Below are 27153 nucleotides of genomic sequence, written 5' to 3'. Positions count from 1 at the left end.
TCGTGAATTATTTGTGATGAAACAATAGCCTTTTCACAAAACTTTGTGGGTATCATAGTATTACTAGTCTTTAATTTACTCAATCATCATATTTATCATCGCTCGTTTCTTTGACTTGTAGTTGTAATGCCACCACTGGTCGCTACTCAATTAAAGTAGCTACGCAATTGTCCTCACGAGGCTGAGTGCACCCCGAACTTCAATCACAGAGCCGAAAAAACTTCTACCCCGCCGGGAATCGAACCTAGGACCTCCGGCGTGCAAGCCGAGTGTGATACCCACGACCTCTTTTTCAGTACACTTGCCGTTGGAGAATAGCTTTCAGAAGCTTGTACTTTATGTCGTTCCTTAATATTCCAAGGGGCATATGACCTCTTTTTCAGTACACTTGCCGTTGGAGAATAGCTTTCAGAAGCTTGTACTTTATGTCGTTCCTTAATATTCCAAGGGGCATATGAATTGTTCCACCGCCGTTTTTATTTCGTAGCAATTGAACAACTGCTACATTAGACGCATGTGGTCTGTGTCGTAGCATGCCCATCCCGTAGCATGCCTCTCATCAAAGGTAAAGGTATGTCCACACATAGACGATCGACGGCCGGTCGAATATGTGTGGACACAGCTTGAGAGTTGAAAAAGGAAGACCTAACGGATAAAAATACGGTAGAAGTTTAACCCATCTTTTAGGACTGCCCCTACACCTAAGCCTGAGGCTGGGCTTTTTGTGTATGACAAGGCAAAGAGTTCCTATGTAAGAGAAAAATTTAATGGGTAGGAAGTATGAAAATAATAATAATAATAATAATAATAATAATAATAATAATAATAATAATAATAATAATAATAATAATAATAAAATAAAAAAAAGATAAGTGTTCCACCGCCGTTTTTATTTCGTAGCAATTGAACAACTGCTACATTAGACGCATGTGGTCTGTGTCGTAGCATGCCTCTCATCAAAGGTAAAGGTATGTCCACACATAGACGATCGATGGCCGGTCGACTATGTGTGGGCACAGCTTGAGAGTTGAAAAAGGAAGACCTAACGGATAAAAATACGGTAGAAACTCAACCCATCTTTTAGGGCTGCCTCTACACCTAAGCCTAAGGCTGGACTTTTTGTGTATGACAAGGCAAAGAGTACCTATGTAAGAGGAAAATTTAATGGGTAAGAAGTATGAAAGAATAATCCGAGTGCACTGCAGTGCGAAAGGCCAAGTTTCAAGAAGCACGTCCGTGTATCTCTACAGGTTTTTAATATGTAGATAACGATTTGCAGAACCAGAAGTCACCAGATTCACCAGAAGTGTCCAGAAGTTTAACGACTTTTACAGATTTTTTTTTTTTTCAAGAGGTTTGACAGAGGGAACTGTAACTGCTATGGTCTTATCGTCCCGAAATCGAAAAGAGAAGGAAGACAGGATAGGAGAAAGCCAGCCGTTCCGAGAACGAACATTATCCCATCAGGATAAAAGATAAAATTAAAATGATAAAATCCGCCCCGCCATTCAGAAATTAACGAAATTTTGAAATTTTCCCGCTAGAAGATTTTTCCCCTACAACAGCCTACTTCTTTGCTAACTTCACGGAGTTCAAAAATAAACAAACAGGGAAGTGCGGGAAATTTTAAATTTTGGAATATTTTATATTTTGGAAAAAAAAGCAAAAAAGTCAGTTTTGGACGTTTGAGACTTGAGTCTAAAACTAAAAAGCAGACTGGTGAGACAAAAATACAAGCTCCTGCCTTTTTTCTTGCCCCTTATGATCTTTATTATCTATAATTATTCAGTGTGCTATTAGGCAATCCATGTGTGTATTTGACACAGGCAACATCTGTGAAGAAGAAAGGGTGTTGAGTTCTGCTATCTACCTTGGTAAACTTTGTAAAATTAAAATATCACTTTGTGCCCCTGTTTAAGTAACTCATATATCATTATTTCATTTGATTTGCATCTCTTTAGAAGTAGTATAACCAAACTCCAACATGGATTGGATGTATAAGGGTTTGGAAGGTATGGTAGATGAAGAGTCATACCTTCTTGGACGCTCTGTTGACAAAACGTTTGACCAAATTAAAAATGAGAAAGAAAAGAAAAGTTCTGATTTTGAAGCAGTCCTAGCAAAAAGAACTCTACCTGAGGACCCACTGTTAGCAATTAAGAAAAAAGAAGTTGAAACCAGACAACAGTTGCTGAAGAATCCAGTCAAACTGAAGAAAATGCAAGAAATGGTATGTATCTTAAAGCAGAGGTGGGCAAAGCACAACATCCAATGTCACATTCACTTTGGAATCTTTTGGTAGTACACACAAATATTGTACATAGTGTGGTTGCTTTCTGCTGTATGTATTTTGGGCAAGCATATACTGCTGGATTTTCCCAGGCCCACCCAGGTTGGGTGAGGTTAATGTGAGGAAGTGGGTCTTTAAAGTAATATAGGGTAAAATAAAATCACCATCATTTACTTTGGTAGTACACACAAATATTGTACATAGTGTGGTTGCTTTCTGCTGTATGTATTTTGGGCAAGCATATACTGCTGGATTTTCCCAGCCCCACCCAGGTTGGGTGAGGTTAATGTGAGGAAGTGGGTCTTTAAAGTAATATACTTAGGGTAAAATAAAATCACCATCATTTAATAATTCTAATTTCTTTGCTTTATACATTTCAGCTGAGGAGAAAACAAAAATTAGAAATGGAAAAAATTGAAAAGAAAAACAGGAAAGAGGACTTGGAATTGAATTTAGATAAAATCATTATTGAAATGTATCACAATTTGAAAGAAATTTACCGTGTTCATAGCCTTGAAGAATTAATCAATATTAGGTTAGAAGAGTCAGATGATGAAACTGAAGGTCAAAGTGAAAAACTACACAAGGAAAGCCATGAAGAAAAATTGAACAGGAAAATAGAAAAGAAATTAGAAAAACTGAAGAAAAGAAATAAAGCAAGCTCCAATTCTGAAGAATCTAGTTCTGAAAATGAGAGTAAAAATCATTCCAAAAGAAGAGATAACAGGAAGAAAGGAAGAGGAAATGATTCAAATGGATTTGAAACCAAATACAACAAAAAAGATAGACATAGTTCAAAAGAAGAAATAAAACACAAGAACAAAAAGAGAACTCATCAACGTTCTGAATCAGAGGATGATGAACATGAAAGACATGCAAAGAAAACAAGAAATGAAAAAGATCAGGAAAGGGAAAGAAAGAATAAAAATAAGAAGGACTATTCAGAGTCTGAGAACGAGAATGAAAGTAAATCAAGAAAAATGAGAAGGGATAAATATTTGGATCATGACATGAAGTCTGTCTCAATGTTGTTGAGTCTGGTGGAGGCTGGAGGGGCTTTGTTCATCGACCTGTCCTATAGGATAGAACGATAATGGTTTTTAATACAAATTTTACTATTTAAGTAGGTATCAGGGTTTCCTAAAGGATTAAAAGCCAAAGAAGGCCTGATTGGAGTCAATATCTATAATAAGCAAATGTGTGTTACTTAAACATGTTGAAATTCCACAATGTTGTCTCAATGTTGTTGAGTCTGGTGGAGGCTGGAGGGGCTTTGTTCATCGACCTGTCCTATAGGATAGAACGATAATGGTTATGTATGTTATGTATGTATGTATGTATGTGTGTGTGTATGTTAAACATGTTGAAATTGGACTAACTTGGATTCATTCATTCAATAATACAATAATCTTCATCTTTTTCTTCGCCTTTGAGCTAGGGTGATTGCTGTGGGCTAACATTCAACCTTTGCTATTTCTTTAGCAAGGAGAATTTTAGGCTGGTATTTATCGTCCCGAAATCGAGGAGAGAAGGAAGACAGGATAGGAGAAAGCCAGCCGTTCCGAGAACGAACATTATCCCATCAGGATAAAATCCGCCCCGGGCGGGAATCGAACCCGCGGCCTAGCGCTTACAAGGCAGACGTACTACCAACTAAGCTAACTAGGCTGGACACCTCGTCGTGGGCCAGGGATCACCTACAACACACAAGCTGCATTCATACTGTACCTACTATTGAACTTTTACACTGTAATATTGAACCCATAAAGACCTTGTTTAAACTGTTGGTGTAAACGGACTTGTTACTCTCATTCAAGCAGGATAACCAAGGTACCTATTCGTCCTCTTCTTTTTCTTCGCCTTTTCCCGTGTACAGACGGGGTCGGCGTTTTTCGTCAGCCTATCAATCAGCCCTAAACAAGGTACCTATTCCATTTACCATTAATTGTATCTGAGGAGTGCAGACTCCACTCTCCGCTTATATTCACTCCTAACTTCTGAATCCAGTTGGTGGTGCTTGCAAAGGCCTTTGGTTTGGTTACACTACTAGCGAGCTGTGATTTCGTGCTATTCATAAAGCAACATGGAATTATACCGCACACACATGCAAGTAATGTCCACAGCCGGGACATGGCAAACAACTGAGTTTGAATTTAATACTCAACTCATAGGACACTCTTATCATTGCAATCAAATCAGGGCTCTTTGTTCACAGGAGTTGCCTTGGGTCTATTGGGGACTGTTTTGTAATAGGTACTTGCATTTAATTCATTGTATTTCACCCGTTTATTTAAACATGACAAATAGAAATTTAAAAAATGTGCCTGAGCTAGCATTTCATTTTCAACAGGCTCGAGTTACTCATAGTGCGAACATAAAATTTATGAATGTACTAGCTATTCAAAATAGACGAAATAATGTAGAGAAGACAAAAGATTAGGGAGCAGGAATGGCAGAATTTATTTAAAGGGTAGGGCCAAAGGGTGCTCCATACATAGAGCTCAGAACAAAATGTATAGCTAGTAAAACACAACCCTAGTAGCTACCAAGTTAAAAAGATTTTGAAATAAAAACTAAAAGGTTATTCATTAAAATCACATCTTATTCTTCTTCTCCTCATTATTTACGGACCAAAGTGACAAACAGTGTGGTGTCATCATTACTCAGGCTAAACAAAATACCCAAGCAAGGTAGCAGGTACATACCTATGGCTATCTCCTGAGAAACTTTCTTATACCACTTTCCCACACTCAAATCTATTTTTGGTCTTTTTCTTTATTTACACCAGTGGTGTATGTTGCTTACAACTTTCATGTACTTTATTTTTTCTCTATTGGCTTTGTCAGTTGTCTCAGTAGATAAAGAACTATTCCATTGAAACACTGAATTAAACAACATCATGAATAAGTAAGTAACATATATTGCTAACTAGATGGGTGGTGACTGTCTGGGACATCACATGCTACTGAAATTTTCTGGGTAGAATCCAACAAAAAAAGAAATGTGACTGAAACTTGATATATGGATTATCCTTATCCATTTGGAAGGGAACCTTCCATGATTGAATTGGTTTTATTTGAAACACTCAAGATTGTTTGATTTGTTAAAACCCTGTTTCCTTTTTTTTTTCTTCTTCTTCTTCCCTGAGCTAGCATTTCATTTTCAACAGGCTCGAGTTACTCATAGTGCGAACATAAAATTTATGAATGTACTAGCTATTCAAAATAGACAAAATAATGTAGAGAAGACAAAAGATTAGGGAGCAGGAATGGCAGAATTTATTTAAAGAGTAGGGCCAAAGGGTGCTCCATACATAGAGCTCAGAACAATATGTATAGCTAGTAAAACACAACCCTAGTAGCTAGTAAAACACAACCCTAGTAGCTACCAAGTTAAAAAGGTTTTGAAATAAAAACTAAAAGGTTATTAATTAAAATCACATCTTATTCTTCTTCTCCTCATTATTTACGGACCAAAGTGACAAACAGTGTGGTGTCATCATTACTCAGGCTAAACAAAATACCCAAGCAAGGTAGCAGGTACAAACCTATGGCTATCTCCTGAGAAACATTCTTATACCACTTTCCCACACTAAAATCCATTTTTGGTCTTTTTCTTTATTTACACCAGTGGTGTATATTGCTTACAACTTTCATGTACTTTATTTTTCTCCATTGGCTTTGTCAGTTGTCACAGTAGATAGAGAACTATTCCATTGAAACACTGAATTTAAGCAACATCATGAATAAGTAACATATATTGCTAACTAGATGGGTGGTGACTGTCTGGGACATCACATGCTACTGAAATTTTCTGGGTAGAATCCAACAAAAAAAGAAATGTGACTGAAACTTGATATATGGATTATACCTTATCCATTTGGAAGGGAACCTTCCATGATTGAATTGGTTTTATTTGAAACACTCAAAATTGTTTGATTTGTTAAAACCCTGTTTCCTTTTTTTTTTTTTTTTTTTTTTTTTTTTTTTTTTTTTTTTTTTTTTTTTTTTTTACAAGGTGGAATTTAACATGGGACAGAATAGATATATTCGTCTATAAGGTATACATGACCAAAACATTGATAACAAATGCAAACTTTGGTTGATAATCAAAATATCAAACATTATAATTATGCAAGCACTGCACAGAGCAGATGCATCCATGTGAAACAAATAGCGTAGTCACATACCAAACAGTTGTATTACTGCGGCAATATCTTGCTGTATAGGTACATGCTAAAAGAAATACATGAAAATCTCTCCGTAGGTACATAACATTTAAATATCACAATCAGAGACGACAAAAGATATTTCACTTGAAAATAAAGAGAGTAGAAAAATCTGGTGTGAACATCACACGACTTTCCTTATCCTATTGAATGATGCTTATTTGAGTGTTCTTTTACAATATCTCTAACCGTTATGTCGCTATAGCTGAAAACCGCCAAAAAACCGGTCGAAATCTGTCCAAAAGCGGTCAAAATACCGCCAAGCGCAGCAACCATCTCAACCAAGCGTTTTGTGTTGCATTAAAAAAAAAAAAAAAAAAAAAAAAAAAATGCTGACCATGACTGAACATAGAAAAAGGTGAAGAAGATGTTTAAGTAATGTTTTTTGGTCCCATTTTCCCCTCTACTCTAGCATCCTTCAATGTACCTTACTTTTTACACATCTCATGACATCCAACATTTCCTCTCTACTTAATTCCCATCTCCTCAGGGGAGGAGATTAAGACTACCCTTGTTCTCATACACACAACATGCAGTCTATCCCACTTTCTGGTTGTGGTTATGTACCGGGTTAAGATGAGCTTAGACTAGGTGAGACAGGATATGTGTTTTGACACTAAAAACTGACCATCGAAAATTTGACCCGATTACATTACTTTCCTTCCTATAGGATAAGGAAAGTAAAAAGGTGAAGAAGATGTTTAAGTAATGTTTTTGGTCCCATTTTCTCCTCTACTCTAACATCCTTCAATGTTCCTTACTTTTTACACATCTCATGGCATCCAACATTTCCTCTCTACTTCCCATCTCCTCAGGGGAGGAGATTAAGACTACCCTTGTTCTCACACACACAACATGCAGTCTATCCCACTTTCTGGTTGTGGTTATGTACCGGGTTAAGATGAGCTTAGACTAGGTGAGACAGGATATTGTTTCTACAGTTTGGCATGGGAGTGGTAACTTAAAAACAAGGCAAGTTTACCAACCTTTCCTTCCCCAACCCGGTACATAACCACAACCTCTCAGCTACTTAATAACTGACACCACATCCTAATTACACAACCAATGTACTTTATATTGATACTGCCTTGTTGACAAAAGTCAAAGGAGTTTGGCTTAAGCAAGAACCGCCAAAAAACGGTCGAAATCTGTCCAAAAGCGGTCAAAATACCGCCAAGGGCAGCAACCATCTCAACCAAACGTTCTGTGTTACATCTTTGCCACATTTGTGAACTACATACCAAATTTCAAGTCTCTAGCTCATACCGTTCCCGAGATATTGTTAAAATACACCAAAAACCGCTAAAAAGCGGCTACATACCAAATTTCAAGTCTCTAGCTTATACCGTTCCCGAGATATTGTTAAATTACACCAAAAACCGCCCAAAAGCGGTAAAATGCCGCCAACCAATTTCAAGTCTCTAGCTTATACCGTTCCCAAGATATTGTTAAATTACACCGAAAACCGCCAAAAAGCGGTAAAATGCATCATCCGTCCAGATACCAAAAACGCTCAAAATTGCTTCAGCACTCAGTGGGGAACTGGTGAATGCAATGTGATATTACCACCGCCAATAGGTTTGATTGGGGACGGAATTTTCATTCATATAATTGTGGTACCTCGGAGCATCTGTACTCGAAGCTTAGTCAAAGAAATTGTTCTTGACAATATGATGCACACACTGCAGAATAACGTTCCGTTCATGAATGATGTCATCCTCCAGTAGCTGTAACAGAATGGACGGAAAAAATAAGTTTTCTGGGAACCCAAAAAAACAACCCCAACTCGAACTTCTGACTTGGGTATTAAATGAATAGCTGATCCTTAAAGGGAATTTAGCTTAAAATAGTACTTTATTTCTTACGACCGTTCTAACAGAATTTTTCGTGCTATTCATAAAGCAACATGGAATTATACCGCACACACATGCAAGTAATGTCCACAGCCGGGACATGGCAAACAACTGAGTTCGAATTTAATACTCAACTCATAGGACACTCTTATCATTGCAATCGACAGGATATTGTTTCTACAGTTTGGCATGGGAGTGTTAACTTAAAAACAAGGCAAGTTTACCAACCTTGCCTTCCCCAACCCGGTACCGACAGGATATTGTTTCTACAGTTTGGCATGGGAGTGTTAACTTAAAAACAAGGCAAGTTTACCAACCTTGCCTTCCCCAACCCGGTACATAACCACAACCTCTCAGCTACTTAATAACTGACACCACATCCCAATTACACAACCAATGTACTTTATATTGATACTACCTTGTTGACAAAAGTCAAAGGTGTTTGTCAGAAACCGGGCCTTTATTAAGCAAGACTGTGACAAGAGATACTTACAATAGAGATGATATGATGTCTAAACAGTCTAAAATTCTAAAATTATTCTGGGATTACTTAACCAAAAGCTAAATATCCGTTTTAGATTGTAGATAACGATTTGCAGAACCAGAAGTCACCAGATTCACCAGAAGTGTCCAGAAGTTTAACGACTTTTACAGATTTTTTTTTTTTTTCAAGAGGTTTGACAGAGGGAACTGTAACTGCTATGGTCTTATCGTCCCGAAATCGAAAAGAGAAGGAAGACAGGATAGGAGAAAGCCAGCCGTTCCGAGAACGAACATTATCCCATCAGGATAAAAGATAAAATTAAAATGATAAAATCCGCCCCGCCATTCAGAAATTAACGAAATTTTGAAATTTTCCCGCTAGAAGATTTTTCCCCTACAACAGCCTACTTCTTTGCTAACTTCACGGAGTTCAAAAATAAACAAACAGGGAAGTGCGGGAAATTTTAAATTTTGGAATATTTTATATTTTGGAAAAAAAAGCAAAAAAGTCAGTTTTGGACGTTTGAGACTTGAGTCTAAAACTAAAAAGCAGACTGGTGAGACAAAAATACAAGCTCCTGCCTTTTTTCTTGCCCCTTATGATCTTTATTATCTATAATTATTCAGTGTGCTATTAGGCAATCCATGTGTGTATTTGACACAGGCAACATCTGTGAAGAAGAAAGGGTGTTGAGTTCTGCTATCTACCTTGGTAAACTTTGTAAAATTAAAATATCACTTTGTGCCCCTGTTTAAGTAACTCATATATCATTATTTCATTTGATTTGCATCTCTTTAGAAGTAGTATAACCAAACTCCAACATGGATTGGATGTATAAGGGTTTGGAAGGTATGGTAGATGAAGAGTCATACCTTCTTGGACGCTCTGTTGACAAAACGTTTGACCAAATTAAAAATGAGAAAGAAAAGAAAAGTTCTGATTTTGAAGCAGTCCTAGCAAAAAGAACTCTACCTGAGGATCCACTGTTAGCAATTAAGAAAAAAGAAGTTGAAACCAGACAACAGTTGCTGAAGAATCCAGTCAAACTGAAGAAAATGCAAGAAATGGTATGTATCTTAAAGCAGAGGTGGGCAAAGCACAACATCCAATGTCACATTCACTTTGGAATCTTTTGGTAGTACACACAAATATTGTACATAGTGTGGTTGCTTTCTGCTGTATGTATTTTGGGCAAGCATATACTGCTGGATTTTCCCAGCCCCACCCAGGTTGGGTGAGGTTAATGTGAGGAAGTGGGTCTTTAAAGTAATATACTTAGGGTAAAATAAAATCACCATCATTTAATAATTCTAATTTCTTTGCTTTATACATTTCAGCTGAGGAGAAAACAAAAATTAGAAATGGAAAAAATTGAAAAGAAAAACAGGAAAGAGGACTTGGAATTGAATTTAGATAAAATCATTATTGAAATGTATCACAATTTGAAAGAAATTTACCGTGTTCATAGCCTTGAAGAATTAATCAATATTAGGTTAGAAGAGTCAGATGATGAAACTGAAGGTCAAAGTGAAAAACTACACAAGGAAAGCCATGAAGAAAAATTGAACAGGAAAATAGAAAAGAAATTAGAAAAACTGAAGAAAAGAAATAAAGCAAGCTCCAATTCTGAAGAATCTAGTTCTGAAAATGAGAGTAAAAATCATTCCAAAAGAAGAGATAACAGGAAGAAAGGAAGAGGAAATGATTCAAATGGATTTGAAACCAAATACAACAAAAAAGATAGACATAGTTCAAAAGAAGAAATAAAACACAAGAACAAAAAGAGAACTCATCAACGTTCTGAATCAGAGGATGATGAACATGAAAGACATGCAAAGAAAACAAGAAATGAAAAAGATCAGGAAAGGGAAAGAAAGAATAAAAATAAGAAGGACTATTCAGAGTCTGAGAACGAGAATGAAAGTAAATCAAGAAAAATGAGAAGGGATAAATATTTGGATCATGACATGAAGTCTCAAAGAAATGAGAAAGATAGCAGACAAGAGAATTGCAAAGAAGTAAAAGTTAGCAAAAGGTCCAAGGGTGACAAAGACTCTTCTCATATGAGATACCAGTCATCTGATGAAGACTATAGAGATGATGATAAACACAGAAGAAAAGGAAGACATGAAAAATATGAAGAAAGTTATCCCCATGAAGTCTCAAAGAAATGAGAAAGATAGCAGACAAGAGAATTGCAAAGAAGTAAAAGTTAGCAAAAGGTCCAAGGGTGACAAAGACACTTCTCATATGAGATACCAGTCATCTGATGAAGAAGACTATAGAGATGATGATAAACACAGAAGAAAAGGAAGACATGAAAAATATGAAGAAAGTTATCCTGACCAACACTCCCCAAAAAGAAAGAAAAGAGAAACATCACCTGAAAATGATTCAAGAAGGAAACATAAGAGAGAAAAGTCAGAGAAGACTCATAAAGATGAAAATTTGGATTCATCTGATGAGGAGAGTAAGACAAGTAGGTCACACAAAACTAAATCAACTCGAGATTGTTCTCCCAAAACCTCGAAACAGAAACACAAATCAGAAGAGAAAAAAGTCAAAAAGAAACGGAGAGAAAAGTCAGAGAAGACTCATAAAGATGAAAATTTGGATTCATCTGATGAGGAGAGTAAGACAAGTAGGTCACACAAAACTAAAGCAACTCGAGATTGTTCTCCCAAAACCTCGAAACAGAAACACAAATCAGAAGAGAAAAAAGTCAAAAAGAAACATAGAGATGATAGCTCAAGTGAAAGAGAAACCAGTAAATCTAGGAAACACAAGGATTCCGCTAAGAAACCAAGTAAATCTGAGACAGCCTCATCTGACCGATCTGACAATGAGAAATCTGGTGAAGACAAGACAGGGAGACAAAAACCAAACTCGGGAAGAAAATATGGATTATTGGTAAGTTTTAACTTTTAACCAATTTTTTTTTTTTTTTTTTCATAAATTTATTTTAAAAGGTTTACGGATTCAGAAATTAAGAAATTAACGAAATTTTGAAATTTTCCCGCTAGAAGATTTTTCCCCTACAACAGCCTACTTTTTTGCTAACTTCACGGAGTTCAAAAATAAACAAACAGGGAAGTGCGGGAAATTTTGAATTTTGGAATATTTTATATTTTGGAAAAAAAGCAAAAAAGTCAGACGTTTGAGGTTTGAGTTTTGAGTCTAAAACTAAAAAGCAGACTGGTGAGACAAAAATACAAGCTCCTGCCTTTTTTCTTGCCCCTTATGATCTTTATTACCTATAATTATTCAGTGTGCTATTAGGCAATCCATGTGTGTATTTGACACAGGCAACATCTGTGAAGAAGAAAGGGTGTTGAGTTCTGCTACCTACCTTGGTAAACTTTGTAAAATTAAAATATCACTTTGTGCCCCTGTTTAAGTAACTCATCTATCATTATTTCATTTGATTTTCATCTCTTTAGAAGTAGTATAACTATGATAGCTCAAGTGAAAGAGAAACCAGTAAATCTAGGAAACACAAGGATTCCGCTAAGAAACCAAGTAAATCTGAGACAGCCTCATCAGACCAATCTGACAATGAGAAATCTGGTGAAGACAAGACAAGGAGACAAAAACCAAACTCGGGAAGAAAATATGGATTATTGGTAAGTTTTAACTTTTAACCAATCGTTTTTAATACAAATTTTACTATTTAAGTAGGTATCAGGGTTTCCTAAAGGATTAAAAGCCAAAGAAGGCCTGATTGGAGTCAATATCAATAATAAGCAAATGTGTGTTAAACATGTTGAAATTCCACAATGTTGACTCAATGTTGTTGAGTCTGGTGGAGGGGCTTTGTTCATCGACCTGTCCTATAGGATAGAACGATAATGGTAAAACCTGTGAACAAGCTCTTTGTTTTACCACTAATAAATGCACCTGGTAATCAGGAGGGCGTGGTTTTAATCTCAACCGAGTGAATTCTGTTATCATTGTTTGAGAAAGTAACTGAAGAAGTCTGAGGTAAAGGGACTCTTTAGTCCTATGGGAGTAGTGTACCTATAAATCCCTCTACAACTACCTGAAAGTGGCTACTTTCTCTGTGGCGTATAATATCTCTAGTAGCAAGGTCAAACTGTCTCACTTGTGTGTGTATGTTAAACATGTTGAAATTGGACTAACTTGGATTCATTCATTCAATAATACAATAATCTTCATCTTTTTCTTCGCCTTTTAGCTAGGGTGATTGCTGTGGGCTAACATTCAACCTTTGCTATTTCTTTAGCAAGGAGAATTTTAGGCTGGTATCCTCCCGCCCAACAGCCAGACTAATTACACCTCGTCGTGGGCCAGGGATCACCTACAACACACAAGCTGCATTCATACTGTACCTACTATTGAACTTTTACACTGTAATATTGTTTTTAGCGTCGGGAATCGGCTGTGGACAGAGAGAAAGGAATGAGGTGTGGATTAGTCAACAACAGGTGCCGTACCCCAGAAAATACGTTCAATAATTTCAGCAACAGTAAACTTGCAAAGTATTTGGCTACAGATAGGGAGAAGGGACAAAATCTCATCATTATCACATTCAATAGCGCGAAATCGCGGGTTCAAACCTCGGGGCGAACTTTATCGTACGCGAATGGGAGTTCGTTCTCGGACCGACTGATTTTCTCCCATCATATCCTCCTCTCTTTGATTTTGATAACAACTAGGGTTCCATAAATTTACCATTCCTACCTTTCTGTTGGTATGGAGCTTCACAAAGTTACTGAGTCTTCAATAGGTAGATTAATAGTATAATACTCGTATACCTTGGAAACATAGTGGTAAAGTCAGTTGGTTAATAAGTGGCTTTACCACTATGCTCTCTCACACAAATAGTCATCAATCACATGACTTTTTTCCCTAGGGTTCCATAAATTTACCATTCCTACCTTTCTGTTGGTATGGAGCTTCACAAAGTTACTGAGTCTTCAATAGGTAGATTAATAGTTTAGCCAACACCTGAGAGCAGCCTAAGACGCGTTTCGTTCTTATTTGAACTCATCAGTTAGCTCTCAGGTGCTGGCCAAGAATTTTGAAGTGTTATTTATACTTCAGAGATGGAAATTATGGAGAAACGAGAACCTGCGTTTTCTATGTAAGATTTTATTTGTGTTCAGTGTTGTTGTGAGCGCCACAATAGTATAATACTCATTCATATACCTTGGAAACATAGTGGTAAAGTCCCTTGGTTAATAAGTGGCTTTACCACTATGCTCTCTCACACAAATAGTCATCAATCACATGACTTTTTTCTATAGGGAGAAGGGACAAAATCTCATCATTATCACATTCAATAGCGCGAAATCGCGGGTTCAAACCTCGGGGCGAACTTTATCGTACGCAAATGGGAGTTCGTTCTCGGACCGACTGATTTTCTCCTATCATATCCTCCTCTCTTTGATTTTGATAACACCTCTGTTATAGTTACCTCTATCAAACCTCTTCAGAAAAAAATGTTCCATCCTTATGCGAAAAAAATGCTTTCTCTTAGATACTGTTTTCCCTCTTTTCGATTTCCATAAGACCTCCATTATTACTCTTGGAGGAAAAAAAAACGAATTTCAAGACGAATAAGGCAATAAGGTAAGGTGTTATTAATCCTAACAATCCCTACCCTTAGTCTTTAGTACTTCAAAAGGATTCCCTTTTTAAACAAAAGAAAAAAAAATGTCCATCCCAACTCACTTCTTCCGATCCTGAATCCACTTGTCCACCTCGGCATTGTTGATCTCCTTGAAGAGTCCTGTCCGGTGCTGGAATCGAACATGTACCTCTAGGATGCCAGGATGAGCGGACAGGGTGCACCCATCAATGCCACACGTCACATGCTGCCCCAGGTGAGTGTCCAACTGCTCCTGGGTGGGAAAGCCACGACAGCAGGTTTCACAACTGAAAGCATCCGCATCCTGTTTTGGGAATAGAACGGGCAGAAATGTTTTATTAGAACGAATATTGGAGAAAATTGATAAAGGCTAAGGAAATTAACAAGTTGGTTATTTGCCTACAAAAGATTATGCTTGCGAGGAAGACCATTTTTTAAAGGAATACACAGAGTGACGGACGTAAAGAGAAATAACTGATAGTTGTGTAAGGGAGAACAGTTTTGGCAATGTTTTTGACAGGAATGGATAGTACCAATTTGAAGAAAAATAATCAATGGTACTACAGAGTGACGGACGTAAAGAGAAATAACTGATAGTTGTGTAAGGGAGAACAGTTTTGGCAATGTTTTTGACAGGAATGGATAGTACCCAATTTGAAGAAAAATAATCAATGGTAAAGGAGTTAAAAAAGTAACAGGTAATTGTTCTGTGATGCTTCAGGCACCATTAAAAGAAAGAAAATTAAGTGAGCTTTAGATTGTTTTTCTCCAATTACTGCTCACTTTAAAAGGAATTTCTGATTTTGCAATGAAATTGAAAAAAAGATAAGATTGCTAGCCAATCATGCAAAGGATAAAACATCAGACTGTCATGGGAATATAGGATGAATATTACTCAAGGAGGTAAATATTCTAGGACAACTGTATAGCTAGATTACTACTAGGAAAATTATATGAGCCCATTTTTAGAATCAAAAAGTAAGCTTTCCAAATTTAAATCTTCCCAAGCTTCTGGGAATGACATGACCACTTATTCTGTAAACCAGTTTGTCACTTGTGTGACAGATTCTTTAATGCTTTTCGTTTTAGTGGTGGTATTCAACTCATTTCGTTTCAAAAAAATAAATTGTAAATTAATCAAAAAAAGATTTAAATTTCTCAGAAGAGGCTTTAAAAATTAAAAGTGAAATAAAAATAACAATTTGAAACAAAACAAACAAGGACAACTCAACTAATTTTTTGATAGGTTCAAAAAGAAAAGAATTATAAAACAATGTGCAAACCTTTTTGTTTCTGGTTCCGATTGAGTGAACAACTTGGTAAAAAATCAATTTTACTGAAGTTTATTTTGTTTGGTATTTTACTAACTTTTACCCTCTTTCCAATTAATTAAAATTGGGGGTAAGTAGAGGAGTGACAGTGTTGCAAACTGCCAAGTTTTCACCTCCTTAGAGAAAAGCGCAATAAGGTGTTTTCCATCCTTGTCATTAAATCCATGGTGAACCTCTCTCTCTAACAGCAAGAGAGCTGCCTCTTCTGTTGTCTCTTTTCAATGATAACTTTGTTTTACATTTATGGCTGCTTTCAAACAAGAAAAGGGATAACAAAATGTACAGATTAGTAGCATTTGAACATATCCACTAGGTTATAATGATTCATGAGTTTTAAGTTGAGTTTTGGTCTGCACTCCCTGCTCCCAACTTTTTAATCTACTCCCAAAAAATATCGACGGTACGTTCGTTCTGCGCGTGGAGTAAAAAATAGAGTATGGAGTGCAGAGTCGTTCTTGAAACAGGGCCCTTAACCATCAAAAGGACGCCACTAAATTAAAAATAATCCAATTTTTAATTATTTTACTTTACAAGGTTATAATTTTATTATAAATCGGAGGAACCCACAGAATATTCTCCTGACAGAAAATTAATACAAAACTCGCTCAATTCTTGTTTCAGGAAGCAGTTGAGTATTGCAGCTCAGAATTCCACTGTTGAGTCTCGACTCAAATCTAATGTGAATAATATCCAGAGGTCTTCTCAAGCTATGAGTAGTTCATTTGATAGAAGACTGTAAACTTATTAAGTAATTGCTGGACAGATCAGTTGGCAAAATCAAGCTCCTGTTTGCTAGTCTCTAGTCTAGACATCCCATCTGCATTAGAACAAGGTTTCTTCATAGGCCAAAGGAAGTCAAGTATCTACAAATTTTGATAGATTCTTTCGATTGGATTTTGACTCAGGTTTAGCTGTGACTTTTGAGTTTCGAGTGTACAAAAATTGTATGTATGACATTTCAGATCTCTACTTGTAGAATTGTTCCGATATTAGAATTGTAAATACAAACTGTAAAAATAAAATTAAGTATTTTGTTTAGTTTGAGATAATGGTCAAGAACAATATCATACATATTTCTGGACATGGTCTTGTCAAGTGAAGACCATGTCCAGAAATATGTATAAAATTAAGTGGTAACAAAATTAAATAAACTTGAAATAACCAATTGGTCAACAATTTCATTTTATTATTTAAATAAATCAGTATAATCAGTTAAATCAGTATAGTATATGGTAAAATTTTAAGAACTTTTAAAATACATGCTGCTATATATTCAACTTGGACAATTGATTTTTTTTTTTTTTCTTCTCACAATTTAAAACCACTTTTACCCACCTACCTACCGTCTCTGGTATGTTTGCATAAAATAGCGAACATTTGATAGAAGACTGTAAACTTATTAAGTAATTGCTGGACAGATCAGTTGGCAAAATCAAGCTCCTGTTTGCTAGTCTCTAGTCTAAACATCCCATCTGCATTAGAACAAGGTTGCTTCATAGGCCAAAGGAAGTCAAGTATCTACAAATTTTGATAGATTCTTACGATTGGATTTTGACTCAGATTTATCTGTGACTTTTGAGTTTCGAGTGTACAAAAATTGTATGTATGACATTTCAGATCTCTACTTGTAGAATTGTTCCGATATTAGAATTGTAAATACAAACTGTAAAAATAAAATTAAGTGGTAACAAAATTAAATAAACTTGAAGCAACCAATTGGTCAACAATTTCATTTTATTATTTAAATAAATCAGTATAATCAGTTAAATCAGTATAGTATAGTATATGGTAACATTTTAAGAACTTTTAAAATAAATGCTGCTATACATTCAACTTGGACAATTGATTCTTTTTTTCTTATCACAATTTAAAACCACTTTTACCCACCTACCTACCGTCTCTGGTATGTTTGCATAAAATAGCGAATTATAGCCAACACTTGTGAAAGGCAGTTCTTTAACTGTGAAGGTCATATCAGACTCTTCCGCCTTCGCTCGGACCTCATGTAGCCTGAGTGAGACCGAGAAAAGACAGCAGCACGTAATGGCCCATACGGTCATCCGTCCAGATACCAAAAACGCTCAAAATTGCTTCAGCACTCAGTGGGGAACTGGTGAATGCAATGTGATATTACCACCGCCAATCGCCAATAGGTTTGATTGGGGACGGAATTTTCATTCATATAATTGTGGTACCTCGGAGCATCTGTACTCGAAGCCTAGTCAAAAAAATTGTTCTTGACAATATGATGCACACACTGCAGAATAACGTTCCGTTCATGAATGATGTCATCCTCCAGTAGCTGTAACAGAATGGACGGAAAAAATAAGTTTTCATAGCAAGAAGTTTTCTGGGGACCCAAAAAACAACCCCAACTCGAACTTCTGACTTGGGTATTAAATGAATAGCTGATCCTTAAAAGGAATTTAGCCTAAAATAGTACTTTATTTCTTACGACCGTTCTAACAGAATTAAAATATTATGATCAAATTTCAAAATAATTTTTTTCCCCAACCTAAATAATCTACGTTTTACGGTTAACTGTGTGTACCAAATTTCATTAAAAATTGGACTTATCATATAACAAACAGACAAACTAAATACAAAATGTAGGTTATAAGATTAAACTCTGGAACATCACATTCCCCAAACCAATAGAACCAAGCATGGCTGTGATTAGGCCGCAATCACAATTAATTTGTCTTGAAAGTTTGCCCTTGGACATTTCAGTGATTTTAATGAAAATCGAGAAATTCTCGTCTGTCAAAAGGAAAAATCAAAACCTATATCATACATCCAAAAACAATTGTAAAAGTAATAAAGATATTTGTACCCCACTGTTGCAAGATCATGTTTGTAGAGTATAAAACATTGCCTAGATTCGTTTGGGATCAATTAAAATATGTCAAAGTTTAGCACATTTAACATTAGCTTGGAGCAAAAGTTGGTCCTTTATAAAGGGCTATTCTTAATAGGCCTATTTCAATTACAGAAATAAACTCAAATTAAATAATCTCAACATGAATTAACAACATGTTTTTAATTTCAATTAATGTAATAAAGAAAGATATCACTTTCTTTGGAACTTAAATATTGTAATTTTGCAAAATAATAATCTTATAATAGATAAAATAATAAATGTGCAAAAAAACTGAGTAGGCAATATGTCTTACGAACATATTTACATTTCTTTCATTGACACAAATTACAAATTCCACTTTTTCCAACAATCATTTGAAAACACAAAAAACTAAACTGACATTTGAAGGTGTCAGTAAAACGTAGAATATAGAAAAATCTTCAGAGCATTATTTTATAAATACATTATTTGTGATCCAAGAAAAAAGAGTAAGTTAGCTCATGATAAAAAATAAGTGGCATTGGAAAATATGATATCAAAATTTAGAAGAAATTACGTAAAATATTGACTTAACAACAAAGTAGGTAATTATGTAACCAATTTAGGTTATTCAGAGATGTATGAATGTTTTTCTTTTTTGTCCTCTTGCAAAGAAATTTTCTTTTAAACGATTTTTTACTTCAAGATAATTCAACAATACATTTGATTTGTTGGGCTGTAGTATTCTGTACTCCTTTACCTCTACGAGTATGTATAGGGACTTTCAAAATACACAGACTTCATCATGGTTTCTAGTAAAATAAAAATGATATTGCACACACAACTGAAGTCCATTTTAGGAATTTCATAAAGTTGACAATGTTTAGTTACCTTGGAAATATTATGATCAAATTTCAAAATAATTTTTTTCCCCAACCTAAATAATCTACGTTTTACGGTTAACTGTGTGTACCAAATTTCATTCAAAATTGCACTAACCATTTTAGAAATATCACTTACCTACTTATCATTATAACAAACTAAATACAAAATAATCCAGTAAAAATACCTAAAAAAACATCAAGATTTTTCCATTCAAAGAGTTGTTTATCAACGTTACCTTCTCCAACAGCTTAGTGCCTCTATGCCTCCGCAACGTAGTTCTCATGTGAGTATAAGCATCAAACGGGTCTCCTCCCTTCGCTCCAGCCCTGATATCTGCCATCCTGCTGACTTTCCTTCCCGGGTCATCATTCCGGCCCTGGGATTTACCATGGTGTCGTTTCCTGGATTCTCTCACACTGGAAGTGTTACTAGATGGCGTATTGGAGGTTGTGTTACTAGATGGTGTATTGGAGGTTGTGTTACTAGATGGATTATTGGAGGCTTTGTTATTAGATGGCGTATTGGAGGTTGTGTTACTAGATGGGTTATTGGAGGCTTTGTTACTAGATGGGTTATTGCTGTTAGAGTCTATGTCTACATTACTATTGTCTTCAGTGTTATTGTGACCATTGGTCATGATGGTTTTCTCTAGTGTGCGATCATTAACTTCTGTTTCATTAGAACCGTCACAACAAAATTAAAAAAAGGGGGAGGGGGAAGGTGATGATATTAGCATTGTAAAACAGTCATCATTGGAGGACAATATTAAAACGAATGGAACAAAAAAGGATAGGAAAAATCTTTGTACAAAAAGTCAAAAGGGGTTATTGCTGTTAGAGTCTATGTCTACATTACTATTGTCTTCAGTGTTATTGTGACCATTGGTCATGATGGTTTTCTCTAGTGTGCTATCATTAACTTCTGTTTCATTAGAACCCGTGTTAGTAGTACTATGGAGAGTTTGCTCAAACTCTGCTTCATTTTTACAAATCCGAGTTTCCAGAGGAGGTGAATCATCATCGTCTGCAACAATTTCAATTAATTTGATGAATAACAATACCCCCTCAAAGGTCTCTCTCTCTCTCTCTTTCAAAATTGACTTCCTTTAACTATGAAAACTGATCAATTAAAAATTTCAGAATTTTCGCTGACAGCCTTAAATTCGCCAACCAACCTAAACATTGATGAAAAACAAAATATATTCACAATAATTTTCAGTCTCATCTTAGCAGTATAAATCAGGTACAGTGCTGATGTGTAGATACCATGTACTTACCAATTTCTGAATCTTCATCAACATACGATAACATTAGACTAGTCAGTCCATCCTGTTTATTACTAAACTCATTGCACGTTCCATTCTTAATATCAATTGTTTCAGCAAAATTCTCAATTTCATTAGGACTAGTGTCAGAGATATTCCTTGTTACTTCATTGCACGTTCCATTCTTAATATCAATTGTTTCAGCAAAATTCTCAATTTCATTAGGACTAGTGTCAGAGATATTCCTTGTTACTTCATTATAAGTAGAACTTATGTTTAGATCGATATGGGAATCCATGGTAGCATTTAGATCATTACAATTCTCAATTTTATCAGAATAGTGTCAGATATATTGCTTGTTACTTTATTACAATTAGCACTTATGTTCTCGTTATGGGAATCCATGGTAGCATTTAGATCATTACAAGTGTCTTCTAGATTACAAGAGTCCGTGGCACCACTCATATCATTAGAACTGTTGTCATCATTACAAGTTACATCTTGAGATACTTCGCTTGGCAATTCATTACAAGTTTCATTCCACAGATGGGTTTCACTTGGTCCATTACTTCCTGAGACTTCAGCTGGTACATTATCCTGACTGATATTGCACGTTTCTATTGTGTGTTCATTTGCAGTGTCCTCATTACTTTCTATATTCTCCGTTGTGTGTTCATTTGAAGTGTCCTTGTTACTTTCTACATTTGTACTTTGACTAGCAATACTGATGTTATTGGGGTTGGGAACTTGTTCTGTGTTCTTATCTGCATCATTGGATTTGAAGATAGTTTCACTGCTATTGCTTTTCTCCAAGCTTTGTTCCATAAGCGCACCTGTCAAAATGAACAAGAGTTTTGTGTTAATGATTATTTTTATTTCCCCTCCTTTAAGCGTTTTGTGCCTTTTGTTTCATTAAGGTTCACAAATTCCCTTCCTCGGGGTGTTAAGTGACCTTAAAAACACCCAAGTCCAGCACCTTTGAGTTAGTTATGTGACAATAAAAACCACCCTTACTTTCTACATTTGTACTTTGACTAGCAATACTGATGTTATTGGGGTTGGGAACTTGTTCTGTGTTCTTATCTGCATCATTGGATTCGGAGATAGTTTCACTGCCATTGCTTTTCTCCAAGCTTTGTTCCATAAGCGCACCTGTCAAAATGAACACCTTTGAGTTAGTTATGTGACAATAAAAACCACCAAAAAGCGAAGAGAGAAGAAAGATAGGATACGAAAAAGCTAGCCGTTCCGGGAATGAACCTTATCCGTTCAAGATAAAATACGCCTAGGGCGGGAATCGAACCGGCGATTTAGCGCTTAGGAAGAAAGATAGGATACGAAAAAGCTAGCCGTTCCGGGAATGAACCTTATCCGTTCAAGATAAAATACGCCTAGGGCGGGAATCGAACCCGCGACTTAGCGCTTACAAGGCAGACGCGCTACCCTCGAAACTAACTAGGCTGGTGGTAAGAAAACTAAACTTACCAAGACCACGGAATTTCTTGATTTTAATATACGAATCATCTGGCTGATCTTCACCGCTTTCCACTCCATTACTCCCCAGGCCAATTATTGGCTTTCTTTTCTTCTTATTCTTGCCACCCCGTTTGACACCTCCAATTTTTGGTTCTCCTCGCTCCATCTTCTCTTCACTGGTTTTGAATGGTTTGGCGTTCTTTTCGTAGCGCTCACCACGGTTAGTCATTTCAACCTTGGCTTGCTCTTTCGCCTCGATGGTTTTTAGCGTCGGGAATCGGCTGTGGACAGAGAGAAAGGAATGAGGTGTGGATTAGTCAACAACAGGTGCCGTACCCCAGAAAATACGCTTAATAATTTCAGCAACAGTAAACTTGCAAAATATTTCAAACAATAATCGAATCCAGTTCTCCTCCCAATAGAAGAAAGTTTTTAGCTTTGAGAAAGAAAACGCCGCGCCGAACTTCCAACGGACCGGTGATAGCAACCTATAAACAAGAGATATTGCCAGTTACATTTTTGAAGGAAAATGATATTTTCCGTGAGCTCCTGACAATGCCGAGTCTCAGAGTCGTATCCCAGCGGGAATGGAAATTTTGAACTGTTCTATTATTGATATTGTGACTTAGCTGAACGGCCTTCGGAGGCCAGCCTCAGTTTTACACTTGCTAAAGACCATGGTACCAAAGGAATAGAAACGCGACTTACGGCATTGTGTAGCTCAAGATTGAATAATGAGACCGACCTTAAAATCAGTTTTGGTCAAAATACTCGTATTGTAAATCTAATCAAACGCGAACACATACGCGAGCTCGTATTTATACGCATTATAAATTTGATTTAAACCTACCGTGACTTAGCTGAACGGCCTTCGGAGGCCAGCCTCAGTTTTACACTTGCTAAAGACCATGGTACCAAAGGAATAGAAACGCGACTTACAGCATTGTGTAGCTCAAGATTGAATAATGAGACAGACCTTAAAATCAGTTTTGTTCAAAATACTCGTATTGTAAATCTAATCAAACGCGAACACATACGCGAACTCGTATACGCATTATAAATTTGATTTAAACCTACCTACCTTACAGAATAATGAGACAGACCTTAAAATCAGTTTTGTTCAAAATACTCGTATTGTAAATCTAATCAAACGCGAACACATACGCGAACTCGTATTTATACGCATTATAAATTTGATTTAAACCTACTTACCTTACAGCCAGGAGTCAGCTCCCATGGCGTAGTGGTCACTGCGCTCGCCTTGCACGCGGGAGACCCGGGTTCGATTCTCGGCGGGGTCAATAAATTTGTATCATGCAAATGATTGATTTCGTGACTGGCTGTAGCGGGGCCCACTCAGCCTCGTGAGGAAAATGAGTAGCTATGATGTATAAATGTGTTGTCCTTGGCTTTCTTCATCTGCTTAAGCTGAGCTTTTTTGAGGTGAATCATCAATTGACTTGACTGGTAAAGCCACAGCGCCTGCAAGTTTAAAGAGAAACAAGTTTAAATACAAAGGTGGTGACTAACAAAATACTGAAGTTCAATTCCTTTACTTTCAGTACTTTTTTTAACTTTCTCTATCCCATAGGAAGGAAAGTATTTCTAAATGCTCTAAAAATACTTATCCCAAAGAGTTTAAAATACATAATAGTGTTGAAATGTACCTAGTTACTAATTAAGTACCCATTCAGTTGAGTAATTAGTAAAGCCATTTTTAAGTAATGGTGTCAAGCACAGTGGTGTTTTCAAGTTTGGATATGGTTCTTTGCAAGTGTATTTTCTTTTCAACTACCTATACAAGTATTCCTAAATTTTTAGCCATTTCAATATACCTAGTTTATATTTTCTCCTCCTTAAAATACAAGGTTAACTTACCACCAAGATCATACAGTTGAGTAGTAATGGTATAGAGAAAACAATGGATATGAACATGCCTTTCTCATCAAAGTACTCATGCCGTGCAAAAGATCGCCAGTTATTATGAGCAAATTCATTGAGATTTTCTGAGAAATATACCAGCAATACTGAAATCAAATAAATTAGATTAGAATATATGACCATCATGCATTTTTTTCTTTAAAATTAAAACAGTGACTGGAATAGGTAACTCTAATTGTTAACCTCCTCTTTAAATAAACACAGTGACTAAACAAGTAAGGTCTAGGTTTTAACACAATAGAAAACACAAGCAGGTATAGCATTATTTTGGCTACAAACATTGGCCTTAACTGAAATTTATGGAATAGGTCTCTATTTTGTATGATTATTGATTATTTTCAAAGAAGTGGAAAGAACAACAAACAGAACAATACTTACAAAGAACAACAAACAGAACAATTTGAATATTGGAATTATTTCTAGTTGAAAATGTAGTCAAGGTGATAAAAACGTGAAAGCTCACAAGTCCAATTATCCATGGGTCTTGCCAATCAAGCTGTAAATACAATCAATAGGTAAATATTAGAAACTCTATCTATTTCTCCTCTATATGGCACTTAATAATGTTACTTATGTGGAAGTGGTTTATCTGATTATCTCAGATTATATTGCTCTCAGAACTCAATCATGGTGGTTGGTTACAAACACTGGGATAAGTGATACACTAGCAAACACTTGGGAATTCAAAACCAAGTTGTCATTTTCTATCAGTGACACAAGGAAACAAAATAAATACAAAGTCAGGAGTGCGGAACAGATGTGTACCATCAAATAACAAGGAAAACAGATTTCTTTTCCCACCCAAGTTTAGGGTCAGTTTGAAAAGAACTTTTATCATGTCTGGTTGGTCCCCCTCTTGAGAAAAGTGTGCAGATATCAGAGCAACCTATTTAGATCTATTGTGACCCCAAAAGAAACTTACATTTGCCAGAAATGTCCACAAACTGAAGTCGGGTAAGAATGAATACTCCACTGATTCTAATTCTACCATTTTACTTAAAAGTCTGATAAGCCCAGAGTTTGTCAAATCTCACTGTACATAATACTACAGACTAATATTTCAGTAATTCAGTTTATTTTATTTAATGTTAATAAAATGATATTTGAATATTTGAATTTTGATTATTTTTGGTGAGTAATAAAAAATAAAGAAAATTTAAAATTTCCCACTATAAAACTTGAATTTTGATTGGCGATTGTCGCAAATTCATTACCAGATATTTTTCAACCAATAAGAACACTCAAATAAGGAACTTGTAGTCCAGTGAACCAATCAGATTAAGGTTTGATACGGTTGGGTTGAATCCCATTTTTCCATTGGTTGAAAAGATACCACAGCCTACCGATTTCTTTGTTTTGTAAACAAAACTGAGCGCGCGAATTATTTGAAATTGAAAATCCAAAAATTTGATTTTTTTTTGCAATTTGCACCAGCACCACACTACTCCTACTAGCCCTACTCAAGAGTACAGAGTACAGAGTAAGGTTGTTAGCAGAAGAAGCAAAGTTGTTAGTAGAAGAAGTAGGGTTGTTATTTGAAGTAAATTTGTTACTTGAAGAACAAGAAATTTAATGTAAACAATGAATACTAATCTGCATTATGTGGCTCAGTTGGAGTTTTGATTGAATGATGCACAGAAGAAAATTAGGCTCGAATGATGAAAAGAAATACCTGCCAAGTACGTGAGTGGAAAATATGGGGAAATTTTCTATAATATTTAGAAGACAAATCTGATGCAAAATGAGAGCAAATTTATTTGTGTATTCCCAATCAAATTCCAATGGAGAATGAATCTTCAAATGGTGAAATCAGACTGGCTGAAGTGCCAAACCAGTCCGAATATATTACATACCTCCCAAACTAAAATAAAAAATAAAATTATTACTTTTTCTTGACTTGATGTTTCAATGCCTGAAAACCTTTTTGAATAAAATAACAAACTTGAAAGTCACAGAAATGAGGTCAAATAACAAACTTGAAAGTCACAGAAATGAGGACTAACTTAAGAACAAGCATTTGAAACTTACCATCACTTTCTCTGACATCTTCTTGGCTTGGAATCCCCGCTTGAATCCGACTGGGACCAGACCCGGCACAACATTCTTGTTTTTCAACACTCGTCCACCTCTTCCTCTGCCTCGCACAGGTGGCATGAACCCCAGTCTCGGAGGTCTTACCGGAGGTAGTGGAGGTACTGGGTGTCTGAAACCTCCAAAGGGAGGTGGGTGGGGTCTCCTCATGGGTGGCATTCCCCTCATGAGAGATCGTGGAGGTACAGGGGGGAGAGGAGGAGGTGGTAACCTCTGTGGAGGTATGGGTGGTAACATAGGGGGTCTGTAGTTGTAAAAGCCGTCGTCAAATGGAGGCGCGTTGAAGCCCATGGGAGGACCGTTGAAGCCACCTCTACCTCGGTGGGCACCTCTGATGGGGCCCCCACGGCCGAAACCGCCAGGAGCCCCCCTGCCTCTCCCACGACCACCACGCATGTTACCCCGAGCCATTGTGCGTGTTACAATGTACGGTACGTTACGAGGTAATAAAGTACACTAGGTATAAACTGAGAAAATCAAAGTATTTCGGATACTTTCTAGGGACTCGGAAAATTTACAGGGAAAACTGTAGCGGCGGAGTCTTCTCTTCCGCTTATCGATCACGATAACACGATTTCCGATTTACAACTTTTCAAAATGGCGTTCAAAACAAACACATGCGTGCGAGTCACGGAGGTAGTTGAGCAGTGGATAGGTTGATTCTGAAGTGAAGCAATTTTTCCAACAAGGCGGCCATGTTAGGTACTTATAACCTCGGGTGTTTTTTTTTATTTACAATTTTTATACAGTAAGCAGGTATAAATAAACTGAACTGACTTCAAATAAAATAAATCTAATTTAATACTGATTTAAAACTTTTTCAAAGTGTAAAATTTATTTCACATTTCAGGCCCTATGGC

The 27153-nt window shown here is 36.3% G+C and overlaps 4 protein-coding genes and 1 long non-coding RNA gene across 5 annotated transcripts; 2 read left to right on the top strand and 3 right to left on the bottom strand.

The window, feature by feature from the left end:
* Positions 1–1658: 1658 nt before the first annotated feature.
* Positions 1659–12638, top strand: LOC103509154 (uncharacterized protein DDB_G0283697-like). The gene is made up of 6 exons (XM_017444082.2): positions 1659–2230; positions 2671–3305; positions 11015–11295; positions 11458–11765; positions 12302–12478; positions 12534–12638. Exons 1-6 carry the CDS (start codon positions 1985–1987, stop codon positions 12636–12638), a joined length of 1752 nt encoding a protein of 583 aa, XP_017299571.1. The 5' UTR covers positions 1659–1984.
* Positions 12639–15045: 2407 nt separating this feature from the next.
* Positions 15046–19535, top strand: LOC113467400. The gene is made up of 2 exons (XR_003391489.1): positions 15046–16110; positions 18411–19535. It is a non-coding gene; the product is annotated as an uncharacterized LOC113467400 (long non-coding RNA).
* On the bottom strand, positions 17496–21089 carry LOC108252415 (hybrid signal transduction histidine kinase M-like). The gene is made up of 5 exons (XM_017444159.2): positions 21041–21089; positions 20798–20956; positions 20406–20544; positions 19757–20153; positions 17496–18099 (listed from the first exon to the last, which is right to left on the bottom strand). The coding sequence occupies exons 1-5, from the start codon at positions 21081–21083 to the stop codon at positions 18016–18018; spliced, it is 822 nt and encodes a 273-aa protein (XP_017299648.1). The 5' UTR covers positions 21084–21089; the 3' UTR covers positions 17496–18015.
* LOC103509146 lies at positions 21016–25326 on the bottom strand. The gene is made up of 7 exons (XM_017444075.2): positions 25125–25326; positions 24581–24698; positions 24140–24288; positions 23644–23743; positions 22737–22749; positions 22271–22542; positions 21016–21618 (listed from the first exon to the last, which is right to left on the bottom strand). The coding sequence occupies exons 1-7, from the start codon at positions 25191–25193 to the stop codon at positions 21092–21094; spliced, it is 1248 nt and encodes a 415-aa protein (XP_017299564.1). The 5' UTR covers positions 25194–25326; the 3' UTR covers positions 21016–21091.
* Positions 25327–26084: 758 nt separating this feature from the next.
* On the bottom strand, positions 26085–26704 carry LOC108252394 (U1 small nuclear ribonucleoprotein C-like). The gene is made up of 2 exons (XM_017444066.1): positions 26231–26704; positions 26085–26114 (listed from the first exon to the last, which is right to left on the bottom strand). Exons 1-2 carry the CDS (start codon positions 26702–26704, stop codon positions 26085–26087), a joined length of 504 nt encoding a protein of 167 aa, XP_017299555.1.
* Between the last annotated feature and the right edge of the window lie 449 nt (positions 26705–27153).

The sequence above is a fragment of the Diaphorina citri genome, unplaced genomic scaffold (genome assembly GCF_000475195.1).
Source record: "Diaphorina citri unplaced genomic scaffold, Diaci psyllid genome assembly version 1.1 scaffold22, whole genome shotgun sequence".
NCBI lineage: Eukaryota > Metazoa > Arthropoda > Insecta > Hemiptera > Psyllidae > Diaphorina > Diaphorina citri.
Note: the sequence above shows the minus strand (reverse complement) of the source record. Positions and strands in the feature narration are given on the sequence as shown.

Coding starts and splice junctions, on each gene's coding strand:
- LOC108252394 (XM_017444066.1), bottom strand. CDS start 26,704: ATGGCTCGGGGTAACATGCGTGGTGGTCGTGGGAGAGGCAGGGGGGCT. Junction 26,115..26,230: donor AGATGTCAGAGAAAGTGATG/GTAAGTTTCAAA, acceptor AAAGGTTTTCAG/GCATTGAAACATCAAGTCAA.
- LOC103509146 (XM_017444075.2), bottom strand. CDS start 25,193: ATGGTAGAATTAGAATCAGTGGAGTATTCATTCTTACCCGACTTCAGT. Junction 24,289..24,580: donor TGTTCTGTTTGTTGTTCTTT/GTAAGTATTGTT, acceptor ATTTGATTTCAG/TATTGCTGGTATATTTCTCA. Junction 23,744..24,139: donor TCAACTGTATGATCTTGGTG/GTAAGTTAACCT, acceptor TTAAACTTGCAG/GCGCTGTGGCTTTACCAGTC.
- LOC103509154 (XM_017444082.2), top strand. CDS start 1,985: ATGGATTGGATGTATAAGGGTTTGGAAGGTATGGTAGATGAAGAGTCA. Junction 3,306..11,014: donor TATTTGGATCATGACATGAA/GTCTGTCTCAAT, acceptor TATCCCCATGAA/GTCTCAAAGAAATGAGAAAG. Junction 11,766..12,301: donor GAAGAAAATATGGATTATTG/GTAAGTTTTAAC, acceptor CTTTAGAAGTAG/TATAACTATGATAGCTCAAG.
- LOC108252415 (XM_017444159.2), bottom strand. CDS start 21,083: ATGGATTCCCATATCGATCTAAACATAAGTTCTACTTATAATG. Junction 20,957..21,040: donor CATAAGTTCTACTTATAATG/AAGTAACAAGGA, acceptor ATGGAACGTGCA/ATGAAGTAACAAGGAATATC. Junction 20,154..20,405: donor CTAGAGAAAACCATCATGAC/CAATGGTCACAA, acceptor AACCATCATGAC/CAATGGTCACAATAACACTG.